The 23,352-nt window shown below is 50.2% G+C and overlaps 2 protein-coding genes across 4 annotated transcripts; one reads left to right on the forward strand and one right to left on the reverse strand.

Annotated features, from left to right (window-relative positions):
* Nucleotides 1–4,156: 4,156 nt before the first annotated feature.
* SGF29 (SAGA complex associated factor 29) lies at nt 4,157–19,937 on the forward strand. 2 transcript variants are annotated; one of them, XM_087815780.1, is made up of 9 exons: nt 4,157–4,263; nt 8,384–8,459; nt 9,135–9,207; nt 16,938–17,002; nt 18,173–18,302; nt 18,373–18,519; nt 18,663–18,698; nt 18,802–18,964; nt 19,734–19,937. In XM_087815780.1, the coding sequence occupies exons 1-9, from the start codon at nt 4,189–4,191 to the stop codon at nt 19,848–19,850; spliced, it is 882 nt and encodes a 293-aa protein (XP_087671906.1). In that variant the 5' UTR covers nt 4,157–4,188; the 3' UTR covers nt 19,851–19,937. The 2 variants fall into 2 exon arrangements, with proteins under 2 accessions (XP_087671906.1, XP_087671907.1); XM_087815781.1 differs by having other exon boundaries at nt 4,182–4,263; nt 8,248–8,459.
* A 69-nt stretch (nt 19,938–20,006) lies between these two features.
* On the reverse strand, nt 20,007–22,817 carry LOC107541501 (sulfotransferase 1A1). 2 transcript variants are annotated; one of them, XM_016218582.2, is made up of 8 exons: nt 22,729–22,817; nt 22,311–22,458; nt 22,097–22,222; nt 21,911–22,008; nt 21,256–21,382; nt 21,065–21,159; nt 20,397–20,577; nt 20,007–20,268 (listed from the first exon to the last, which is right to left on the reverse strand). In XM_016218582.2, exons 2-8 carry the CDS (start codon nt 22,456–22,458, stop codon nt 20,156–20,158), a joined length of 888 nt encoding a protein of 295 aa, XP_016074068.1. In that variant the 5' UTR covers nt 22,729–22,817; the 3' UTR covers nt 20,007–20,155. The 2 variants fall into 2 exon arrangements, with proteins under 2 accessions (XP_016074068.1, XP_016074070.1); XM_016218584.2 differs by having other exon boundaries at nt 22,311–22,517; nt 22,729–22,797.
* Nucleotides 22,818–23,352: the final 535 nt, after the last annotated feature.

Below are 23,352 nucleotides of genomic sequence, written 5' to 3' on the forward strand. Positions count from 1 at the left end.
GCCCGGAAAGGCAAATAAACCCTTTTTCCTCCTATCATATAATAAAGGTGTTTAATCTAAAAAAAAAAGTGAATTATATGGTATCTTAGTTATATGTAAATTAAGCTGTTATATTTATTTTTTTTAAATATATCTTTATTGATTTCAGAGAGAGAGGGAGAGAGAGAGAAACATCATTGATGAGAGAGTCATTGATCAGCTGCCTCCTTCACACCCCCTACTAGGGATCAAGCCTGCACTTGGGCTTGTGCCCTGACCAGGAATCAAACCATGATCTGGATCATAGGACGATGCTCAACAGCTGAGCCCCGCCAGCCGGCCAAGCTATTATTTTTAAAAATCAGCCAGACTTCTGAACTGGACAAGCATTGGGCACAGCCCAAGCAGTTCAACTAAAGCTGAAAAAGCTGTACAGATCCAGCTGATGCCTACCACAGGGAGTTTGAGTTCTGCTGTGTTTAACTGTTTGGTAAAACAAAACAAAAATAAGACTTTTTAGAAGAGCATAACAGAATCCAGAGTCATTCACAATGTCCAAGATACAATCCAAAATTATTAGAAAAAAGAAACAAAAGTATGAAATATATTCATGAAAAAAAAGCAGTCCATGGAGATAAATCCCAAGATGAGCCAGTGTTATTAACAAGAATTTTAAAGCAGTTATTAAAACTGTGTTCAAGTATGTAAATATGCTTGTAATGAGTGGACAGACATGAAATCTCAGCAGAGAAATAGAAACTATAAAATAGAAACAAATGGAAATTCTAGAATCAAAAAATCAGGTATCTGAAATAAAGACTTTACTAGATAGGGTTAAGAGCATATTGGAACAATGAGATATTATATGGATAAGAAATACCACTGACCTTTACCTTATACCAAACATAGAAATTGATCTGAGATGGATTATAAACTTAAAAGCCAAAGCTACTGAATATCTGGAAGAAAACAGAAGAGCATCTTTGTGACCTGGGAAAACAGAAAGCAATAACCATGAAAGAAAAAAATTGATGTTAGGCTTAAAGCTTAAAATTCTGCTAATCAAAAGATACCACCACTAAGTTGAATAGGCAAGCCACAAACTAGGGGAAAGAATTTTCCAAATTCACATCTGACAAAAGACACATATCCTGAATATATGACTAACATTGAAAAATCAGTAAACCCTGGCTAGTGTGGCTTAGTGGTTAGAGCGTCACCCTGCACACCAAAGGGTTGCTGGTTTGATCCCAGTCAACGGCACATGGTTGCAGATTCAGTCCCTGGCCCCAGGCAGGGCTCGTGCAGGAGGCAGCTAATTAATGTGTTCCTTTAACATCTGTTTCTCTCTCCCCCTCCCTGTCTGTCTGTCTGTGTGTCTGTCTCTCCCCTTACCTCCCTCTCCCCATCCACTCCCTCCCCCTCCACTCTCTAAAAATCAATGGAAAAAATATCCTTGGGTGAGGATTAATAGAAACAACATAAATCAATAATAAAAAGACAACCTAGTTAAGACATGGGCTAAACACCTGAACAGATTCGCCATAAAGGAAGCCAGATAAGCACATGGGAAGGTGCCCAACACTGATAGTCACCAGCGAAGAATAAATTAAAACCACAATGCAGCACTTCACACTAGCGAGGGTGGCTCAAGTTTTAAATAAAATAAAAGTGACCACACTGTGTGATGCCCAGGATATAGAGCAACTGGAAATCCGTACATTGCTGGGAGTGGAAAATGGTGCAACTACTCAGGAAAAGGGTCTGGCAGTTTCTTTCTTTTTCTTTTTTTTAATGTTCGCCCGAGGATATTTTCTCCATTGCTTTTCAGAGAGTTGAAGGGAAAGAGAAACATCAATGTGGGACCAAGGATTGAACCTGTAACTGAGATACGTGCCTACGGCCAGAATCCAACCTGGGACCCTTCAGTCCACAGGCCAATGCTCTAACCACTGAGCCAAACCAGCTGGGGTGGGTTTAGCAATTTCTTAGAAAATTAAATATACCTCAGACCTAAGTATTCAAGAAAAGTGAACATCTGCCTCAGAAAGGACTCCCTTGACTGCTCAGAGCAGTTTTATTTATAATGGCCCCAAACTGGGAAGAACCCAGGCCCAATTAAAAGAGCTAGTTAGCCCAGGTCAGCGTGGCTCAGTGGTTAGAGGTTTGGCCTCAGCACTGGAGGGTCATGGGTTCGATTCCCGGTCAAGGGAAGGTACCTGGGTTGCAGGTTTGATCCCTGCCCCTGGTCAGGGCCCGTTTGGCAGGCAATCAATGAATGTGTCTCACATCAATGTTTCTCTCTCTCTCCTTCTCTCTTCCACCTCCCTTCTACACTCCCTAAAAAAGCAAGGGAAAAAATATCCTCACTCCTTAAGTGAGGATTTTAAAAAAAAACCTGTTAAACAAACTAGTTTGTTCATACAATAGAATGTATGAGATTCGTACATAAGTGAATCTCAGAAACATGTTAAGTGAAAGAACCCAGGCCCAAAATAATTGGGTGGCCTGATGATGTTTATATGAAGTTCTAGAACAGGCATAACTGATCTGTAGTGGAAAATATCAGAATAGTGGTTGCCTTGGAGGGTAGAAAGAGATGGTGCTGCCTTCTAAGTCCCTAGAGAGAGGAGAGAGTGCTAGGAGCCAGAAAGGTCACAGCACTGACCTTGCTTCAGGGCATGCCCGAGGCCTTGCAGGAGTCGCCCAGCCTGGTGGTTGGAGGGTAGTGATGAGGTCACCTGGGAACCCTGGGCTTTGTCACAGGCAGCTGGGCCTGGAGCTTTCCAGCTGCCTGGCAGCCGCCCGGCCTCTCCGTCGGGGCTGCGGGTCAGGTGTAGTTCGTGTCCCCTGCAGCTTGCTCCTGCTTGCTTTGCACCAGAAGGCGTGGTGCTCAGAGTAGCGAGCCTGAGGAAGCTTCGCCTCTGCTTAGAGTGTGTTTTCTGAGAAAATTCAAGTTCATAACTGACCATGTCTTGAGGTAGCAGTAGTTTGTTGTAAAATCATAAAGCGAGGGAGTTCTTGTAGGCAGGGTGCTACCCAGCAAGCCCAGTGATCCGCAGGAACCCCGCCACTCATCGCATCGCTTCAAAATTATTTCACATGGATAAGAATGGGGTGGGCGGAGAGCATTTGAAGTCACCAGTCACCGTTTGTATGTGTGGGGAGCCAGATCATTGGTGGGGCGGAGTGTTGGAGAGACTGAGACTAGTCTCTTCAAAAACAGGGCCCTCCTTTCCCACTGCTGCCTGCTGGTTGCAGGTGTAGGCCCTGCCTGGTTGGTATCTGACCTGTTCCTTCCCATCCAGACCACAAGGTGGCGTTTTCACTTTGGTTTGCTGAGCATGGCAACCTCAGTCTCCAGTGTCTGTCTGTCTCTCCACCTACCATTTGCAAAGGTTTGAAGAAATACTTCTTGCCTGGCCGGGCGTGGCTCAGCGGTTGAGTGTTGACCTAGGATCCAGGTGATCGGGGTTCGATTCCTGGTCAGGGCACATGTCTGGGTTGTGGGCTCGATCAATGACTCTCTCATCATTGATGTTTCTGTCTCTCTCTCCCCCTCCTTTCCTCTCTCTGAAATCAATAAAGATCTATTAAAAAAAAAAAAAAGAAATACTTCTTTTCTTGTCTATACATGTGATATCAGTGGAGAATAAATACCCAAGAACTATAGTAGTTGCCTCTAGGGGTAGGAGGTATTGTACTTCTTGAATTGTTTGAATATTTTTTACTAAGTACATATATTATCTACTCAAAGCTTTTTTCCCCCCTTAAGAGAAACAGGCTTTGTGTCCAGCCACAGTGAACAGAGATGGGATGATATTGTGATACATTGAGGAGGGCCTAAACTAAGACAGTGGCAGGTGTGGTGGAAGAGGGGAAGCTGGGTTTGAGATAAATTTCTGAGGCCAATAGAATTTGAATGAAGACTGATCATGGAGATGGGTGGTTGGAGATGAGCAAGGAGGAGGAATGAGGGACTCCAGGATTTCCAGCTTGGGAAGCTGGCTGGACAGGGATGGATGCCATTTACCCACATCTGGAAGGCAGAGCAGTGCAAAGACCCTATGGCCAGGGAAGGTCACATTCACCAGTCCCCGGGTTAGGACTACCGCCAATCTTTTTTGAGGGCACAGTAGTTTAACCTGTAACGGCATCTAACGAGGTTCTCTTCTGTTCCTCCCCACCCCAGGCACCCCGCCCCGTACCATGGCCCTCGTGTCTGCTGATTCCCGCATTGCAGAACTTCTCACAGAGCTCCATCAGCTGATCAAACAAACGCAGGTGAAAAGCCACAGCCCTCCATTCCTAGAGGGAAACATGGGCTGTGATGCCGAGGTGTGGAGGGGTGGGAAGGGGTTGTGTTCAGAGAGATTGGATGTGCAGGAAGGAAGAGGACGTGATGAAGGTGAGAGGAGGAGGGCAGGACTACCATTCCTGTTGGGTTACCCATCACGTGCAGGATCTCATGATTGTTTGTTTAATAACAGCTATATTGAGGTATAATTTACCCATTTAGAGTATATAAGTCCATGGTTTTCAGTACATTCCAAGAGTTTTGCAACCATGACCATGATGAACTTCAGAACATTTCACTGCTTGACAGAAGTGCCCTGTATTTAATAGCAGGCACTCCTTTTTCCTTCCACCCCTGAGCCAGGTAAACAAAGATGCTCTTTTGAGGCAAGATAGTCCAAGGGTTTAGAGGTTCACGCTCAGAAGTCGGTCCAAGGCCAAACCTGTTTTGGATGTGCAGGGTTTGAAAACCCAGGCTGGCTGAGTTAATATTTTACTGCATAAGCCACCCCCTGACCCTTGGCCTAGAGGTTCTTTTATTGCAAAACAATCATATTTGACCATCTGTCTTTGGTATGGCGTTTACACTGTCACAGATACAGCGATAAGAGCAGTATGAATATGCTTGACATTTGGAGAAGCCCTTGGGGCTAGGGATAGACTTAGGAAAACAACCAATGTGTACTTAGAGCCATTGCATCCATTTTCATATTGTTGAGCTAATGTGATTACTCGTTTTGCCCTTCACCTACCACTGTTTGTACATTATGATAAATTTGTGTAGAAATATTTAGCATAGAAATTAGCTGATGATTAGAGAAATCCAGTTCTTCCTCAGGCCACTCATTTTCCATGAGTATTATACTCTGAGAAGGCTGTGACTCAGCCTCCCAATACAGTTGGACATCAGTCTCAGTGTTACCATATCACGTATTTACATAAGGTGGTTGAATCTTAGCGACAGTGCCGTCTGTTACACCATAGTGAAGTATGGTCATGGGAAAATTCATTTTTAATGTGGAACTAATCAGTAAGAATTACAGGGCCTGCCCGTGTCCCAGATATTGCTATGGGCAGGCGTTATTACAGTGGCCATGATTCAGTTATTCCTGGGTTCCAAATCAGCTGGGGATAAAGCCAGTCACCCTGCCTCAGCTCAGAGGCTTTACTGAGCCTGGTTTCCGTTGTGTGCTCTCCTAAGGGGAGGACAGGCGGTACTCAGTACAAGTCCTGTCTCTGCTAACTGTATTTCAGGCTGTGTCTTATTTTGATTAACCCTTGGGTCAGGGTAGTCCTGGTGCATCAGTGTAACCTACCAGTGTCCCTAGAGGGCTTCCACAGGTTTGGAGATCATAACATCCCATAGTTGTGCCCCTTGGGGCTTGGCAGGCAGTGTGGAGAGCCTTCACCCTGTGGCTGCATTAGCCTCCACCTATATTAAAAAAGCCAGGAGGCCTGGTGGGACTGGGCGCAAGCCCTTTCCAACAACACATGGGTCCTAGAAAACTACTTTACTAAATCTTCATCATCTTTCCAGGCTGACTCTCATCCCTCCCTTCCCCTTGCAAGAGAATTCACTTCAGTCTGTTTTTTCTGATTAACACATCTTTTCCCGTTAATCCTATTTCTCATTAAAAGTGCATTTGGCTGGTCCCACAGCGCACACACCCTTTTGTCTGTGAGCCCGTGTCGCTTACTCCGCCGTGATTGTGTTGACGCCCTGTACTGATGGCCTGGGTGCACTTAGCATACATATTTGTCCCCAGAAGTGTTGGGTGCCCCAACTAAGGTTAGATGCGAGGTGGTCACACCTGGATGTAACTTAGCCTGAGCGCATCATACAGACTTTCAAAAGCTTTCTTGGCTCAGGGTGGGCTGTTCCCGGGGAATTTAGACCCAGCATGTGGTGTCTGGTGCTTTAATCCTATCAACAACCAGTTCTCTCCCTATTCTTTCTAATAACTTTTCATTTACAAAGACAGGGGTGATGTGTATTTGTGCCCAGTGTGCTGCGGTATATTGATAGGCACTGCCATAGTCTGTCCCTTGTCCCGTTCTCAGCATGCCATCACCCAGGTTTATAGTTATACGAGGATCAGTCTGCTGAGAGCCATAACTGCACAGTCCAGTGGCCCAGGAGGGAGCAGTTCCCAGAAATTCTTTCCTAAAGGATATCCTTTGTAGTGGGCTGTAACCTGGAAACTAAGAGTCAGAAGATGCTGGCACACATATTCCTAAGTGAAAGAACCCAGTCTGCAAGGTTATTGACTATGATTCCACCTATATGACATTCTGGAAGTGGCAGAATGAGAGAGTAAAGAGATAAGGGGCTTGGGGATAGGGAGGGGTGCATGGGGATAGGAAGGGGTTTTTAGGGAGGTAAAACTATTGTGTGTGATACCGTAACGGTGGGTACATGACCTTATGCATTTGTCCAAACCCATGGAATGTACATCACAAAATGAACCTTGCCCTGGCCGGTGTGGCTCAGTTGGTGGAGCGTCTTCTTCTGCATCAAAAGGTTGCCAGTTCAATTCCAGCTCAGGGCACATACCCAGGTGGAGGGTTCGATCCCTGGTTGGGGTGTGTACAGGAGGCAACCAGTCAGTGTTTCTTTCTCACTTCGATGTGTTTTGTTTCTCTCTCCCTCTACCTTCCTCTCTCTGTGAAATCAATTTTTTTAAAATATATTAAAAATAATAAAGGGGGGGAAGAAAGTGAATCTTAATGTAATCAATGGATTTTCGTTAATAATTGTCAGTATTAGTTAATTAATTGTAACAGCTGTACCACACTAATGCAAGATGTTAATTAGGTGAAACTGTGCAGAGGAAAGCAGGTGTATGGGAACTCTCTACTGTCTGCTCGATTTTTTTCCAAACCTAAAACTGCTCTAAAAGTTCATTAATAAAATGTTAAGGCTAAAGAAAAGAAGATACTGGCACATTGCTAGATTCCCTTCAGTCGTCAGTAGTTAATCCAGTTTATCATCATAGCGTGTAACCAGAATGTCTCTCAGAGGGATGCCACTCAGAACTGCAGACTCCCTTTTAACTCTATCCGGTTCTAAAAGCAGGAGGGATCTTAGCAAATATATGGCTTCACGCTTTTGGGCGTCTAGTATAACCGAGTTTAGAGCCCATAGTATTTTCTTAGTCTGAGTGTATCTTGAAGTTATCAATATAATATTGAACTTACACCATTTCATAACCCATTCATTCCTCAGCTACTAATTTCTCTTTCTCTCCCCTTGTCATTGATTTTTAGCCACATTTTCCAGCCCTGGAAGGATGTTAGGTTCAGCTGGTCCAGATTGCCAGCAGCAATGCTAGTCTAGCAGGTGTCATGTTCTGTCTCCTCCCCAGCCCTCCTCGGTCATTCCCATTCATGAAGGTTAGGATTACATAGGTACAGAACTACTGGGCTCTTTCGACCACTGGGTAGTGTAGCTGCGTTCACCATTAACTCCACTTTGCAGGCACTTAGAAGTTCTAAGAACCATCCCTGCTTCTGGCACCTTCAGTTGCAGCCCTGGTCCCAGGACCGCTGATGTGGGGAAGAACTGCACCAGCATCCTTCCCCATCCCTCTCCCCCAGCGGAAATGACCATGGATGGATGTGTGAATTCTGGACTCAATTCTAGTCCCTTGCTCTATAGGCCAGTATCACCATTTGACAACTGTAGCTTTATAGTAAATTTGGAAATCGGGAAATGTGAGTCCTCCAATGCTTTTGTTTTTCCTTTTCAAGGTTGTTTTGGCTATTTTGGGTTACTTGAATTTCCATTTGAATTTTTTTTTTTCCCCCCATATCAATTTTAAAATAAGCTTGTCAATTTCTACTAAGAAGTGAGCTGAAATTTTGGTGGGTATTGTATTGAATCTGTAGATCAATTTGTCTTTTCTGGTGGAGAGTCATTAAATCTGTAGTGTACAATTTCACTTTAATGCCTTTGTAATGCTTTTGTGTTAGTGAAGGGGGAATCCTTTGTAACTGGTCCTGACTTGGATGTAGAAAATGAGCGCCATGCTTATGGGCCTGTGCCTGGGGTGCAGGTGGCCCAGCAGGATGAAGGCCTCCCTCCGACCCTGTGGCCTCCTCCTTGCAGGAAGAGCGTTCGCGGAGTGAACACAACCTAGTGAACATCCAGAAGACCCACGAGCGGATGCAGACGGAGAACAAGAGTGAGCAGCTGGGCTCAGGGAAAGGGGATGAGCAGTGGGTGTGGGCCAAGGCTGGGAAAGTGGCTGCTGTCGTTTTCACAAGGGCCTTTGGCATGTGCCTGCGTAAGCCAAATGAGCTGCTTAGGCCAGAGGGACAATTTTCCCTTAGGCTGGGTGACTTAGGGTGACTTAGGAGACAGATACCAGGCTGCCGAGTACTAAGGAACCTTAAAGTCCCCCAACTCTAGGGGTGGGAAAGTCACTGAAATGAGTTTGCATCTAGGGAAACGCCTTAGCTCACAAGCTCCGGGTCAGCTGGTGCTTTCTAGAGCACGTCCCTCCCCGGGCCCCCAGGTGGCCAGGCTCCTGGCCTTGTCCTTTCCAGCTCTGAGCAGCTTTGAGATTGGTTTCTGTTCTTCCGTGTGCTGAGACATCCTTTCTGTATGTATCATGCTATGGCAAAGGCAAGGATCTTCCCTCGGATGTAGTGATGGCATTTGTACCACATGAGAAGGTGAACTCACAGCACAGGGGGCCGGGGGCCTCGGGGAGCACTTCTGAGCCAGTGAAACTCATGCCGCGGTCCGTCGTGGCTCCCCTGGGCCTCCCGAGGCCTGAGCCGGGAGTACTGGAAGCAGGGCCACATTGCTGCGGGCTCCCCGCGCCCAGCTCTCTCTCGCTGTGCTTCCTCCGCAGTCTCTCCCTATTACCGGACGAAGCTACGAGGCCTCTATACGACCGCCAAGGCCGACGCAGAGGCCGAGTGCAAGTGAGTACCGGCCACCAGCCGCCCTCGCCTCCCTGCCTCCCGGTGCTGGGCTGCAGGAACCTGAGGACCACGGCCCAGCTACCTTCCTGGCAGGGATGAGCCTCTCCCTTGGGGCCGCCTTCCCCGGAGCCCACTTCTAGGCCCCCCTTCCCTAGCCCTCCTGCTCTGTAGATGGCAACAAGGCAGGGGTCAGTCCTCCCACTGCCATTTACCAGCCACATGACCTTGGGCAGTCACTTTAGCAGAGACTCAGTTGCTCCATCGTTAAAAGAGAGATAATAACTAACTATAGAACTGTCTACATAAAATGAGATGATGCATATTAAGTGCCTAAGACTAGTGTTTTTCAAGCTCTGAACCATAACACATTAGGAAGTGTATTCTCTATTGTGCGGGTAACAACAGCAACAGTAGCAGTAACCATAACAACTCCATGTGACCTTACTCTGTGCCAGGAACTGTTGCATGTGTTCTATATATTTACCTCATTTAACCCTCAGCAACCCCACTGTGGGGTTACACCCACTTAACAGATGAGGCACTGAAACACTAGGGGATTCTTTATCTGCCAAAAGTCACAATTAGGAAGTGGGGAGCCCAGTTTGAAACCCAAAGTCGTGTTCTTTAATACCATGTATAAGGATCCCTTTCCCCAGTACACACATCTGTTTTATATGTACACACGTCACAGACTTGGAACAAGAAGCACAGTTTTTACTGTTACTATTGTATAGTCTATTCTTATTTATTTTTTTAAATGCTGGTGGTTACCCAAGAAATTAATTTTATGACTCGCTAACGAGTCATAGCCTACAGTTTATGTCACACTGCCTTGCCCTTGTAGGTGATGCCTGGCATGCAGGGCCCAGAGGGGTGACAGGCATGTGCCCGAGCAGCACCCTAAGCATTACTCGAGGCTGCAGGGCTCTTCCTACCCTTCCATCTGGCTCTTCTCGGGCTCTTCCCTGTGCTCATGGTTCTGTATTTTCTTTGCCTGCTGTCAGTCATTCTGTAAACCTTTGCTGGTGCTACCCTGCCTCTGGCACTGGCAGTCCCCATATAGAGACAGGATAGTGAGGATCCTGCCTTCAAGGGCAAGCTGTCTAAAACAACACCTATAGGACAGTGTAGTTGATGGACCAGCAGAGAAGGGGCTCACTGTGCTGGGGGTCGGGGATGGCATCAGGGAGAAGGCTCGGGTTGGGGATCAGTAGGGAGACAAGGCGGAGAGCAGAGAGTGTGCAGAGGCCATGGAGGGGACCTGCAGAGCGTGTGCATTTGGGAAAGGAGAACTAGTCCTTATGGCCGGGGGAGGGGAGGGCGGGAATGTGGAGGGCCTCCAGTACCTGGCCTTTATCCAGGAGGTGATAGGAAGCCATGGAAGATGTAAAAGCAGGAGGAACTGCCACGTGGGGAGTAGACTGGGTGAGATTGAAGGCTACTTAGGAGACCGGGCAAGAGATCCTGATGGAGTTGAGCTGAGATGGTGGCAGTGGGAATGAAACGCAAGAGTGGGCCCAAGGGCAGTTTCTGAGACCAAATTGGGGACCAGGTGGGAGCAGAGAAGACTCTGAGGTTCTTAGCTTGGACAAAGGGATCTGGTGAGGCTTAGGGAGGCTGGGGAGCAGAACAAAAGGGTGGGGCCAATGTGGGGGGAGGAGAGTGAATTTTGATTGGAGGCATTGCCTCCTTGGCTCTCCAGCCCATGCTTCCCCACCAGTATCTTCTCCCTGATTTTCAGGTTTCTCATTTGGCCATAGTCGGACCCTTTCTCAGTCACCTGGGCTTGCTTGCATAAGTCAGAGTGACTTGGGGTCATTTGTGGGTAAAATGCAGACTGTCTCTTCCCAGCTAAACTGCTGACAAAGTGAGGTGACAAGTTCTGAAACCAGTGTGGTGTGGGCTCTTCTCTGGCATTGGCTTGCCCAGAATTCAGCTTGTTCGTAACTGCGGGTCCCAACTTCTTGCAGTTCTGCTGCCATTTCCATTTACAGCCTCTCAAACATGTGCACGTTCATTGTCTAACCCCTGAGTGAGGCCTCTCAGCACCAGCTGCCCTGCTGGGCATGGAGACGGGGGAGGTAGCAGGAGACAGGAGGTAGCTAAGATGCCAGCCCTGCCTACAGGGCGCCCGAGGCTGGGCGGGGAACAAACCCTGTCCTGCATTCCTGCAGCTCAGGTCCAGGCGCCAGAACTGCGTCAGCTCACTTTCTAAGTAAGTGGATTAAGACCCTCCAGAAACTCTAGAGGAGCCAAGAGCCGGCTTCTGGAACTAGCTCGAGTCCTGAGGGAGGTTGCCATGCTTTCTACTGTGTGTGCTAAGGCTGCCTCCCACCTGGCTTTCCGCCTCCTGTTTGCAGAGAGTGGAAAGGAGACCCTGTGTCTCCATTTCACAGTCATCTTTTTAAAAAGGCCTTGAGCTCTCACACTGGCAGCAGGAGTCGGGGAAACAGGCTCAGAGATCTCACTTTCCATATTCCGGTGGAGGACACGTGGCCGTTGCCGGGGAGCAAGGTAGTGACTAACGTTAGTTCAAAAGGCCTTTCTCAGGTGCAGCTCGGTCAGGGCGCAGTGAACAGCGTGGGGTTGAGGGGTAACGCTGACTGGAGACAGTGGGTAACAGCCTCAGTCCCTCAGATTGCCGCCAGGGAAGGTAGTTTTGGGAGCGGCTAAGCCAGTTCGTGCAGAGGTACCCGAGGGACCGTTTAGCTTTCCAAGGGCCGAGTGACTCACGGGCTGAAAGGCAGGTGCCTGGAGGAGAGAATCAATGCCTGGTCCATCTTTGCGAGCCAGGCACTGGGCCCCGGGCAGCAGCCCACTTGCTGGTGGGCACCTGCGACATGGTTTTGGTCCACGATGCCGACCAGAGGAGTGCTCTGGTCTTGACGCGTCCCGGGAGGGCCCGCTCCCCCCCTCGCCCCTGACACAGATCTCAAGAGTTGGCACAGAAGCCACGTGCCCGAGGAGCTAACATTTAGGAGCCTTGTCCTCCAACTGAGCCCCTCCCCACTGCAGCCTGGTGCTGGGGCAATCCGGCAGCAGCGGGGCCCCTGCGGGTTCCTTGTGCTGCAGATGGGCAGAGGCGAGGGGGTGGGGCGGACAGCTCAGCTCCCCCAGTTCTGCCTGGATAGTGCCCTGGCCTTCGCTGCTTTGCATCTAGCTTTGCGAGCACGACTACAACTATTTCAGCAAGCGAAGGAGGCCCAAAAGGAATCACTTTTTCCCTTTTGCCTTTGAAAATGTCACCCTGATAAATAATCACACTGTGAATTTGTATGCAGCAGTGTTGGAGTATTTTAAAGGGCCTGCACCATTTTAGCTCCTTCCTACTGGTCACGGAGAGGTGCTAAAGTCCAGGGGAGGGAGGTTAGGGCTCAGGGCTCTTGGCTGAATGCAACAGGATGTCACCCAGAAGGAATCCCTTCCTCAGCTGTCACAGGTGAAGGGGGCCCCTTGGGGTGGCACCACCCTGAGCATTGCTGCCAGGCTGGCTGACTGCCTGTCAGAAGGTAGGGAGCCAAGCTTTACCGGGAGGTCATACCTGGTGACCTGAAGCTTTTATGGTCCTGAGATGGAGAAGTTTCAGTTCCAGAAAACTGCTTTTTAAATAGTAACTGCCCTTAACACATTGTTTCCTCAAACCCCTGCGGTGGACCTGCGATAAGTTCCGGACAGGAATTACATTCCTCTCCTAGAGATTCACAGTACAGATTGACAGTATCCAAGGCTCTGCTAAGTTTTGCAAACAGTTTCTTTCACTCGGTATCTCATGTTTATACACTGCTTCTCAAGCCTGGCTGCACCTAAAGGTTCTGATTTAATCAGGGTGGAGCTCAGACACTGATAAGGATTTAACTTTTTATCTTTCATACCTTCAGACTTACATAAATGTAATATATTTCCACATCTGCTTTATCATTGGACATGTATACACATTTTTTCCAAACCCTTTATATTACAGTCGTGATGCCCCTTGACCTCTAAATACATGAGCCAGTTTTTCCGAAAAACAAGGACATTCTTTTTTTTAACCAGCTGACTCACACCCTTACATTCAAAAGGCACTAAATGAGTCATGTAAAATAGTTTAAATGTAAAAGTAGGAAAGACTATCCGGAAGATCAGTTATATTGGAACAGAATCGTAGTGATCAGTAAAGAGAAGTGTGTTCAGCCCAGTGTCACAGGGAGGACTTGCCGTGGCAGAGCTGCTCACGTGGACACTGAATGACCGTCTGGAACTGTTCCTAATCTGGAGCTGCAGTGATTGCCTGGTCCTTGATCTGATCCTAGGAAAGGTCAGGTTGCTCAGAGGAGCAGTGGCATGGACTGTACGTGTGACTTCCCTCGTCAGCTGAGGAAGAGACCTGCACGTTGAGTTGCTGGTGGTTCAAGGTGGTTGGATTGCAGTGCCCTCTGCACCCAGCCAGTGTCCCAGTAACGCCTTTCTGACTCTGCTGTACCGTCTTTAGGGTTCCCTCCCCCTCGGCCAGTATTTCTGTTTAATCCGTCAGGGTCTTTCTTTTGTGCTTATTATTTGTGAAGAGCTCTGAGTCTCTGAAACATTGCAGGTGGTAGCGATGGAGGTTCTACAATGTGCCCAAGGACTTTCATTTTAAAGATTTTTTAATTGATTTTTAGAGAGAGGGAAAGAGAGAGAAACAGCAAAGATGAGAGTGAAACATTCATCGGCTGCCTCGTGCACGCCGCCTACTGGGGATCGAGCCTGCAACCCAGGCACACGCCCTAAGCAGAAACTGAACCCACAACCTTTTATTATTTTTGGTTAATCCTCACCTGAGGGTATTTTTCCATTGATTTTTCGAGGGAGTGGAAGGGAGGGAGGGGAGAGAGCGAGAGAAACATGATGTGAGAGAGACATGGATTGGTTGCCTCCCCCACATACCCAGACCAGGGCTGGGGAACGAACCTGCAACCCAGGTACACCCCCCTGGCTGGGAATTGAACCCGAGACCCTTTGGTGTGCACGCCGACGCTCCAACCACAGAATCACACTGGCCAGCGCTCTTCTTGTTTGTTCTTTGCCCGCGGACATTTTTATGCAGCCATGCACATTTCTTAAAATCGGGACTAATATAAAACTATTAACTAACCTACAGATCTTGTTCAGATTTCATCTCTGTCTTCTCATGTCCTTCGTAGCAAAGGAAAAGTTTTCTAGTGCACATTGCCGGTGCATTTAGTCACCAGGCTGCCTTAGTCTCCTTCACTCTGCAGCCGTTCGCAGGCCGCCCTTGCCTCTCCTCACCTTGACACTGGAAGATCATAGGCCAGTGCTCTTGTTGAATGCCCCTCAATGTAGGTTTGTCTGACATTTCCTCACAGTTAGATTCAGGTCTTACCCTTTGGGCAATGGCACGGAAGTGATGTTTTCCTTAGTGCATCATGTGAGAAGACACTGTCCCTTTGGTTAAGGTGGTCTCTTCCAGGCTTCTCCTGTGCCAGGTTAATGCTATTTTCCATTGTGTTATTAATATGTATCTCCTGGGAGATAGTCCGAGACTGTGTAAAGATCCCACTTTCAGGCCCACTAGTGTTCGCATTTGTTTATGATTCTTGCTTAAAACAATTGGGATTTTTTTTCCAGAGCTTCCCAGGGGGTTCTGATGTCTAGCTCTGGTTGAGAACCACTCCCTTAATATGCCACAGAATACAGCTTAGGACACGCTACATAAACCCGTGTCCCCAGGCAGGCCCAGCGGCAATGATCAGACTCAGTTCCCTTTGGCCTCCTGGCTTTTACTCCTCTGCTCTCCTGGAAGCGTTGAGTGCCCCACATCCCGTTGCTCACAAACCTGTGGTGGCTCTGGCTGCATCCTGCCTGCGTCCTGGACCAGCCACACCCAGCAGTGATGCTCTGAGCATGTTGGGCAAGGTGTCGCTGCTCCCTACCCCAACTTCTGGCCTCTGCCTGATGATCTCCACAAGTCACACCCTGTGGGACACCTTCTGTGACTCTGTATTGTGCTGTGTTCTCCTGTCTCCCTCCTACAGAACGAAGGCCTAGAGGCGCGGCCTGGACAATAGCCCAAATAAGCATGTGGAGTCTGTGCTGCTTTTTTTTAAAAAATGTGTTTTTATTGATTTCAGAGAGGAAGGGAGAGGGAGAGACAGAGAGAAACATCAATGATGAGAGGGAGTCATTGATCGGCTGGCTCCTGCACGCCCCCTACTGGGGATGGAGGCCGCAACTAGGGCGTGTGCCCTGACCGGGAATCGAACCATGACCTCCTGGTTAATGGGTCAATATTCAACCACGGAGCCACACTACCTGTACTGTGCTGCTTATTGATGGTAAAATATACTTTAGGGCCTGGCCAAGTGTGATGCAGCAGTTGAGCATCGACCTAGGATCCAGGAGGTCTCAGTTCAATTCCCGGTCAGGGCACATGCCTGGGTTTTGGGCTCGATTCCCAGTAGGAGGCGTGCAGGAGGCAGCCGATAAATGACTCTCTCATCATTGATATTTGTCTCTCTCTCCCTCTATCTTCCACTCTCTTAAATTAATAACGATATATATTAAATACTTATACAAACATACCCACACACATATACATATACACTTGAGGGCACCTGGCCAGAGTGGCTCAGTTGGTAGGGCACCATCCTATGCACTGAAAGGTTGCCGGTTCAATTCCCGGTCAGTGCATTTACCTGGGTTGTGGGTTCAATCCCCAGTCAGGGACCATTCAATGGATGTCTCTCTCTCATATCAATGTTTCTCTCTCTTTCCCTCTCCCTCTCACTAAGCATGTCCTCACGTAAGGGTTAAATATATATATGTACAGGAATAGGCAAAAGTAGGTTTACAGTTGAGAGTACTGGAAATAGCATTAATAAAGGATTGTAATAATCGTAACCTGCATGTCTTTTTCCACATGAGCAACTGTAAACCTATTTTTCCCACCCCTGTATTAGGGGAAAAGATTCCCCAAGGTCTAGGCTGAAGAAACCTTCCTCTGGCCAGGACTTGTGTTCACTTCTGCCAGGTTGCTTGAGCTGCAGTCAGTCTAAAACCTCATCAATTAACTCCACAGTTTTCTGGGGCGCAGCCTTTCAGGAATGAGTTCCCTCCACCTCCAGCCCTGCTCTGAGCCAACAACTCCCACAGTCCTCTGCAGAGCCTCCTTTTACATGTCCCAATTTGGGCAGACCCCAAGTTTTTCTTCTGTCTTCCAAATCCCAAGAGGTTGTTAGAGGCTCCCCACACTCAGTGACATTTCTTTGGGCTTTGTCGAATGCACTCAGGCAAAGGCAGCCCTCTGCTTTGCTTACCTATCTAGGATGCTCTTAGGATTTTTGGCCTGCTACTTCCAACTGTCTCATAAGTTGTTTTGTTTTGTTTTAAACATGTTTTTATTGACTTTAAAGAGAGAGGACTGGAGAGGGAGAGAGAAAAAGCAACTTCGATGAGAGAGAAACATTAATCGGTTGCCTCCTGCATGCCCCCTACTGGGGATGGAGCCTGCATCCTGGACGAGTGGCCTGACCAGGAATCATAGTGGCAGCCTCTTGGTGCACAGGACAGTGCTCAACAACTGAGCCACACCCGCTGGGCTGACTCATCAGTTTTTTTATGCTTTTAAAATTAAAAGTCACCTACATGGGGTGCATAGCTTTCAGCAAGAAGGTTGGTCTGCATTATTAACCAGAAAGGGAAGTCGATGCTTTGTGCTTCAACCAGACCTCTTTCCTTTCTCCCACCCTCAGCATCCTCCGGAAAGCCCTAGACAAGATTGCGGAAATCAAGTCTCTGCTGGAAGAGAGGCGGATCGGTGAGTTAGACACGTCAAGTTAGTTCAGTGTCCTCAGCCAGGTGGAGTGAGGGCTCCTGAGAGCTGCAGTCACGTCTTCCTGCAGGGGTAGCCTGTAACCTCAGCCTGGTGTGATTGATCGGTCCATGGGTCTTGACAGAGACCCAGGGCAGCCTGGGACTGGGAAGAGAATGAAGTCATTCCCAGGGTTCAGAGGCAAGGCCTCCTCATTCTCGAACACCATGGTGATTTTCCCCAATCCCTCAGGATTCTCTCCCTGCACTGCCCACTCCTACTACCCCTAGACCCATTACTTGTTTTTTTAAAAATATATCTTTATTGATTTCAAGAGAGGAAAGGAGAGACAGAAACATCAATGATGAGAGAGTCATTGATTGGCTGCCTCCTGCACACCCCCAACTGGGGATTGAGCCTGCAACCCGGGCATGTGCCCTGACCGGGAATAGAACCCCGATCACCTGGATCCTAGGTCGACGCTCAACTGCTGAGCCAAACTGGCCGGGCATTTTTTTTTTTTTTTTGGCCCATTTCTTGCTGTGCTGAGAACCTGGCTGTTTTTTGAGAGCCACACGGGGATGTCTTGGAGCCAGCCTTTCAGATGGAGTTGACACCAGTTGCTGGCTTCCAGAGCCCTTTAGGCTGCTTTCCCACGTCTCTCGCGCTTTCCATGAACCCACAGTGGACAGACTCCTCACCCATGGAAATTGTCACACTGCCACCTGGGTTTAAGTTGACTGGGTGTGTGGAGCCATGCCTGAGGAAGTAAGGGCTCTGCCCACATTTGATAATTCTTTTAACTTTTTGCTTAATTACAACATATTAATAGAAAAGACATGCAAGTATACACACAGCTCCATAAATTTTCACTAACAAATGGTTGTAACCAGCACCCGGATCAAGAAACAACATGACCAATGCCTCAGAACGCCCCTTTTGCCCTTTCTGATGCCTTCCCCCAAAGGCATCCACTAACCTGCCATCTCACTAGGTTAGTGTCGCCTGGCAGTCTCTCACCAGGGCCTTCTAGTGGAGGGTCAGGGGGCACATCTGGGCCCTTGGTGCTCACTCAAGAGGTGGGGCGGCCTCCTGACAGCTCGATGCAGGCTTGCTGGGGCCCGGCGGGCCGGCACCCTCTCCCTGGTGCCTCAGGGGCTCACTTCCTTCCCGCAGCGGCCAAGATCGCGGGCCTGTACAATGACTCGGAGCCCCCGCGGAAGACCATGCGCAGGGGGGTGCTGATGACCCTGCTGCAGCAGTCAGCCATGACCCTGCCGCTGTGGATCGGGAAGCCTGGTGACAAGTGAGGGCAGGCCCAGGGAGGGAGAGCTGGCAGGGGAGGGGCTGGGGCTAACACTTCATTCCACCCTCAGGCCGCCCCCCCTCTGTGGGGCCATTCCAGCCTCTGGGGACTATGTGGCCAAACCTGGAGACAAGGTGGCTGCCCGGGTAAAGGCCGTGGATGGGGATGAGCAGTGGATCCTGGCCGAGGTGGTCAGTTACAGCCATGCCACCAACAAGTGAGTGGTCACACCCAGCCCTGTGGGAACTGGGACAGCGTGTGAAGAGCCGCTCCTTGGGCCATTTCCCCTCCCACCCTCCCCCTCGGTCCTAACCTAGCTCGGGTACCTCCCTGCATCCACTGTTCCCTTTTCACCCACAGGTATGAGGTTGATGACATTGATGAAGAAGGCAAAGAGTGAGTGTGCTGGCCAGGGAGGGGCAAGGGAAGCCTGGGGACGGCCTGGCTGCTGGGAAAGAGCCCCCCGCCTAGCCCCGGGTTGACCTAAGCGCCCCTCCAGGAGACACACCCTGAGCCGGCGGCGTATCATCCCACTGCCCCAGTGGAAGGCCAACCCTGAGACGGACCCCGAAGCCTTATTCCAGAAGGAGCAGCTTGTGCTGGCCCTGTACCCCCAGACCACCTGCTTCTACCGAGCCCTCATCCACACCCCCCCGCAACGGGTAAGGTAGCCCCCATGCACGAGATCCCCCATGACACCAGGACCACCTGGTTGACCAGATGGGTCATGGGGTCATCTTCCCCTCTTGTCCTCACCCTGTAGCCTTTGAGCTGGGAGGGTCCTGTGAGCTGCCCTCCCCTGCTGACAGTCTGCACTGTGACTCCCCTCCAGCCATGTCCTCCAGGCAGCGCCAGTGGCCCTGCAGAGCCTTAGCAGGCTGGGTGGGGCGGACCTGCTGTGTCCTCTAACCCCGCTTTCCCACTGAGATGGGGAGCCTGAGCCCGGAGATGGAAGCGCCATCCTAGGGGCCTGTCTTCCAGCCCCTGACTCCTGCGCCACTGCCCTTTCCTGGCCCAAGGCTGCTTTTCCTGGAGCTTCTGACACTAGTGCTGGCTCCCTGGTCACCCATCATGGATGGCAGTTTAGAGGCTCTTCTCCCCTCTTCCTCAAGGTCCCTGTCTGCGGCCCTCTGAATTGTCCTTGCTCCCCTTAACATCGGGTCCCTGAAAGGCACCAGTCCCTTTGGCTGCGGCCTGCCTGAGTGGGTAGTGAGTCCCCTTTTCCCTGCTTTTCATCCCGCCCTTGGCCCTTGGCCCTTTGGAGCTGAGGAGAGCTCTGTAGCAGCCGGGAGCGGGCTCAGGCATCCAGACTCAGTGAGCCAGATGAGACAGGGAAGGCTGGGCCCACACACCAGGGGTTCCTATGGGTCTAGGCTTGGGGGGCCTTGCCTGGGTTTCTGACCAGCGCCTCCTGTCTGCCTCTTGCCACAGCCCCAGGATGACTATTCGGTCCTGTTTGAGGACACTTCCTATGCAGATGGTTACTCCCCTCCCCTCAATGTGGCCCAGAGGTACGTGGTGGCTTGTAAGGAGCCCAAGAAAAAGTGATGCAGGCTGGCAGGTTCACAGTCTCCTGCCGCCCTCAGGGGCAATGCAACAAAAGGTTATGTGATCAAATAAATATTCCTCCCCTTGGCCCATGTCTCCCGGGTTTTACTTTTCTAGACTGTTCTCACCCCTCCCCGCATATGGCAAGTTGGGTTGCTGGGGCCTCACTTGGGGCATTAACTCTCTGGCTCAGGTTTGCTTTGCTTCCAATAGAGACACTCCATGCAACACAAACTGTACTTTATTCCGAGGCCACTGCCGGGCTGCTTTCACACCACGCCCTCTGCAGCGATCCCATGAACAGCTCACAGCTCAGAGCGGAACTCGAGGCTGCAGCCTGCCATCTTCTCAGCATAGTCGGCATCAAAGCGCTCATTCTGGGCCACAGTGAACATGGTTTTCCAGTCCCCTGTGACGCCTGTGGGAGTGGGAGGGAAGGAGGGAGCCTGGAAGTCCTGGCCACAGGGAGGCCCAGAGTGGCTCAGGGCAGCTCCAGCCTCTGCTCCCGCCCTCGCCTCCCAGATGCCCCTCCTGGTGGACGCTCACCTTTCCTCATGAAGGGGGAAATGCTGTGGTCCATGATTTCAGTGGGAACGGTGCTGTGGTTGGCCATGCGGTTGTTCTTCATCTCCTTAAACGATGTGTGCCGCACAATGTGATCCACGGTCTCCTCTGGCAGGGAGCGTCCCAAGAACTCCAGGATCTTCCGAATCTCCCTTTTGGGGTCCTGGAGCAGCAGAGGCGCTCTTCAGTGGGGGCTTGGCTTGTTTGTTGAACAAACAAAAGGGAGGGCCCTGCCCAAAGTCATGGCCACATCCCACCCTGCTCCTTGATTCTGGTGCTCTGTCCTCTGTCCCTGGGGCAAAGTTAATTGCTTCCTGCCCTATTAAGTTGTGATCTATTAAGCTGTGTCTGGTTCCTTACAGGTGAGGGCAGGGACAGTCTTCTGTCATAACTGTGGCCTCAAGGAGAAGTAGCAGTAAAAGGAGAATCAGTGGCTACACATGGCACTGACTGAGGCACTAGGAAATAAGAGCTGTACAGTGTGCTGCCCAGGTGGCACTGAAGCTCTAGGCAGGGAAGGTGAGGTGGGGGGTCTAGTACCAGTAGGGGGCTGCCATAGGGAAGGGGGGATTAGAGGGCCTTGGCAGGTCCCCATGAGGCTCCTGCCACCCCACATGCAACATGGAGGGAGTGGTAGCAAGTGGTCTCACCTCCTTCATGTCTTCGTAGAAGAGGTAGAGAATAGGGTGGGTGTGCCTCAGCTCCCACCACTCCCGCACATGCTGGTACCATGACCCATAGGACACTGGGGAAAAGGGCAAAGGGCATGAACCGACGTTGGTATTAGTTTTAGCTGGCTGCCCCCAGCTCCACCCACTCCTTCCTCCAGAGTCAGGCCCACCTTCCCCAGCCATGAACTTCTCTAGGAAGCTGTCCCAGGTGCCAGGGTCAGGGTTCAACTGGACCATGCGGTAAAAGTGGTAATAGGAGACAGCCACATCCTTCGCGTTTCGGGCAACATAGATCACCTGTAGAGGCCAAAGACACCCCCTCCCCCGCACCGCATCATCACCGGACAGCACACCAGACACTGTACGATCTTCTAAGCATAACATTCCACCCTTCAGAGCATTCCTGTCATGGAGGTTTTCTCCTGGTTTGGTCAAGAGGGAAACAGTCTCAGAGACTGACTTGCTTGACTTCCCATGGTATGGGTGTTACTGAGCTGAGATTTAAACCCTGCTCTGAGGCCAGAGTCCTGGCTGGCCTCAGGAACTGTATTTTATACTAATACAATCCTCTCAATGCCACTGGACCCAGATTTGGAACAAGGCGTGCAGGGTTCCCGCCAGCCCCTCCTCCAGAGGCCTGTGAGCACCCAGACCCTGCAAAGAGACTCACTTTCCCTGGCCACCTGACCCCACCAGAGCATGAGGCTGAGGACCTCTCCCTCTTTAAGATGAGACCAGGCTTGAGGAAGGAGACCCTCCCAGAAGATAGAGCCAAAGCTAGGATCGCCCCAGCAGCCCTTTTCTCTAGCTTCCTCTGCCACTCACCTTGACCTTCTGATCCAGTAGGGCCTGGGGGATCAGAGCCAGGGGCAAATGTGTCTTGAGGAGCCGTGGGGCTGGTGTATCTTTCAGAACCTCAAGACCTAAGCCATGGGTAGGAAAGGTCTAGTGTGCTGGAGCCTGGGTCCTCCCTCCCTCCACTTCACTTGTCCCCAGCACCCCACCACATACCTGAGGGACATCCTGGACCCTTGAACTCAAGGAAGGGCACCCGGATAAACATGGGGGCTCTCTGACATTTTTCCAAGTCGCCACCCTGATAGATCATGTCCAGGACCTCACTGACCCAGGTGGTGCCTGGGGAGGAAAATGAGAAGTAAGCAGGGCTGAGGGCACACCCCTGCTGGCCCAAGGTGGGGGACTGCAGCCCAACCTCATCACCTACCAGATTTGGGGTATGTGATGATGAGTAGGTCATCGGGCCTGGGTTGTAAGCTCTGCAGTGGCCCCACCACCTCTGCAAAGTATTTAATGAGAGGGATCCCTTTCACATACTCCAGTGGCGGGCGGGAGGTGTCCTGTATCTGTTCCATCTTGGCACAGACATAAACACAGCCAATTGAGCAAGTGAGCTTGTTTGGGGAGCCAAAGTCTGGTGTGTGAAGGAGCAAAACTGTGATAATTCAGCAGAAGAGGGAAGGAGGGATTCCAGCGGGCTGGAGTTGGTGTCAGAATGAGCTGGGATTTCCATGGGGGAAAGGGCAGGGTCATTAGAGGCAGGAATGGAAATCAAGCAATAGGAGCTAACAGTGCAGGGTGAGGGAGGTCTGGCCCAGCCCAGCCCACCCCATCCTAGCACTCACCAGTCCTCTCCAGACTTTGGCCTTGTGGCTATCCTGTGCTGTCGCTTAGCGTGAGTGCAGTACACTGAGTGCACACTTGCTCAGAAGTGAATGTTTTATAAATCCAAAGTGGGAGGGATCTGGAAAGGGTGGAGTTTGGGGTAGGCAGGCCCCTCTCTGCTACCCTCCTTAGCACCCCAGCTGAAGCCAGGATTAGACTGGCCTAAAAACCCAAGATGTGGGTTCAGTGTGTAGAAAATAAAAGCCTGAATCTAGACAAAAGGGCTTAATAGTTTTCTTCTTTTTTTTTTTAAGCTATAATCCTGGTCCTGACTTACACTCAAAACTCCAGTTCTGCAGGCAGGCCAGTAGCTTTTTCTAATAAACCCAGTCTCAGAGGACAGAGGAGTGGCTCTAAGCCAGTCTAAAGATACCAAGGGTTCATGTGGATGGGGTGATGGGGTTTGGGGCAGGGCACTGCTCCATGGGCTCTCTTTGAGGCAGCACAGGATGGGAAAGAGCAAGAGCGCTGGAGTTGCATAACTCTGGGTGTGAGCCCCATCCCACGGGTCCCACGGGGCCTCACTCAGATGGTGGAAGAACAGTCCCCCAGAAGGTGCTTTTTCCCCCCTGGATTTGAACGGA

Source organism: Miniopterus natalensis, chromosome 3 (assembly GCF_054644295.1).
Source record: "Miniopterus natalensis isolate mMinNat1 chromosome 3, mMinNat1.hap1, whole genome shotgun sequence".
Classification (NCBI taxonomy): domain Eukaryota; kingdom Metazoa; phylum Chordata; class Mammalia; order Chiroptera; family Miniopteridae; genus Miniopterus; species Miniopterus natalensis.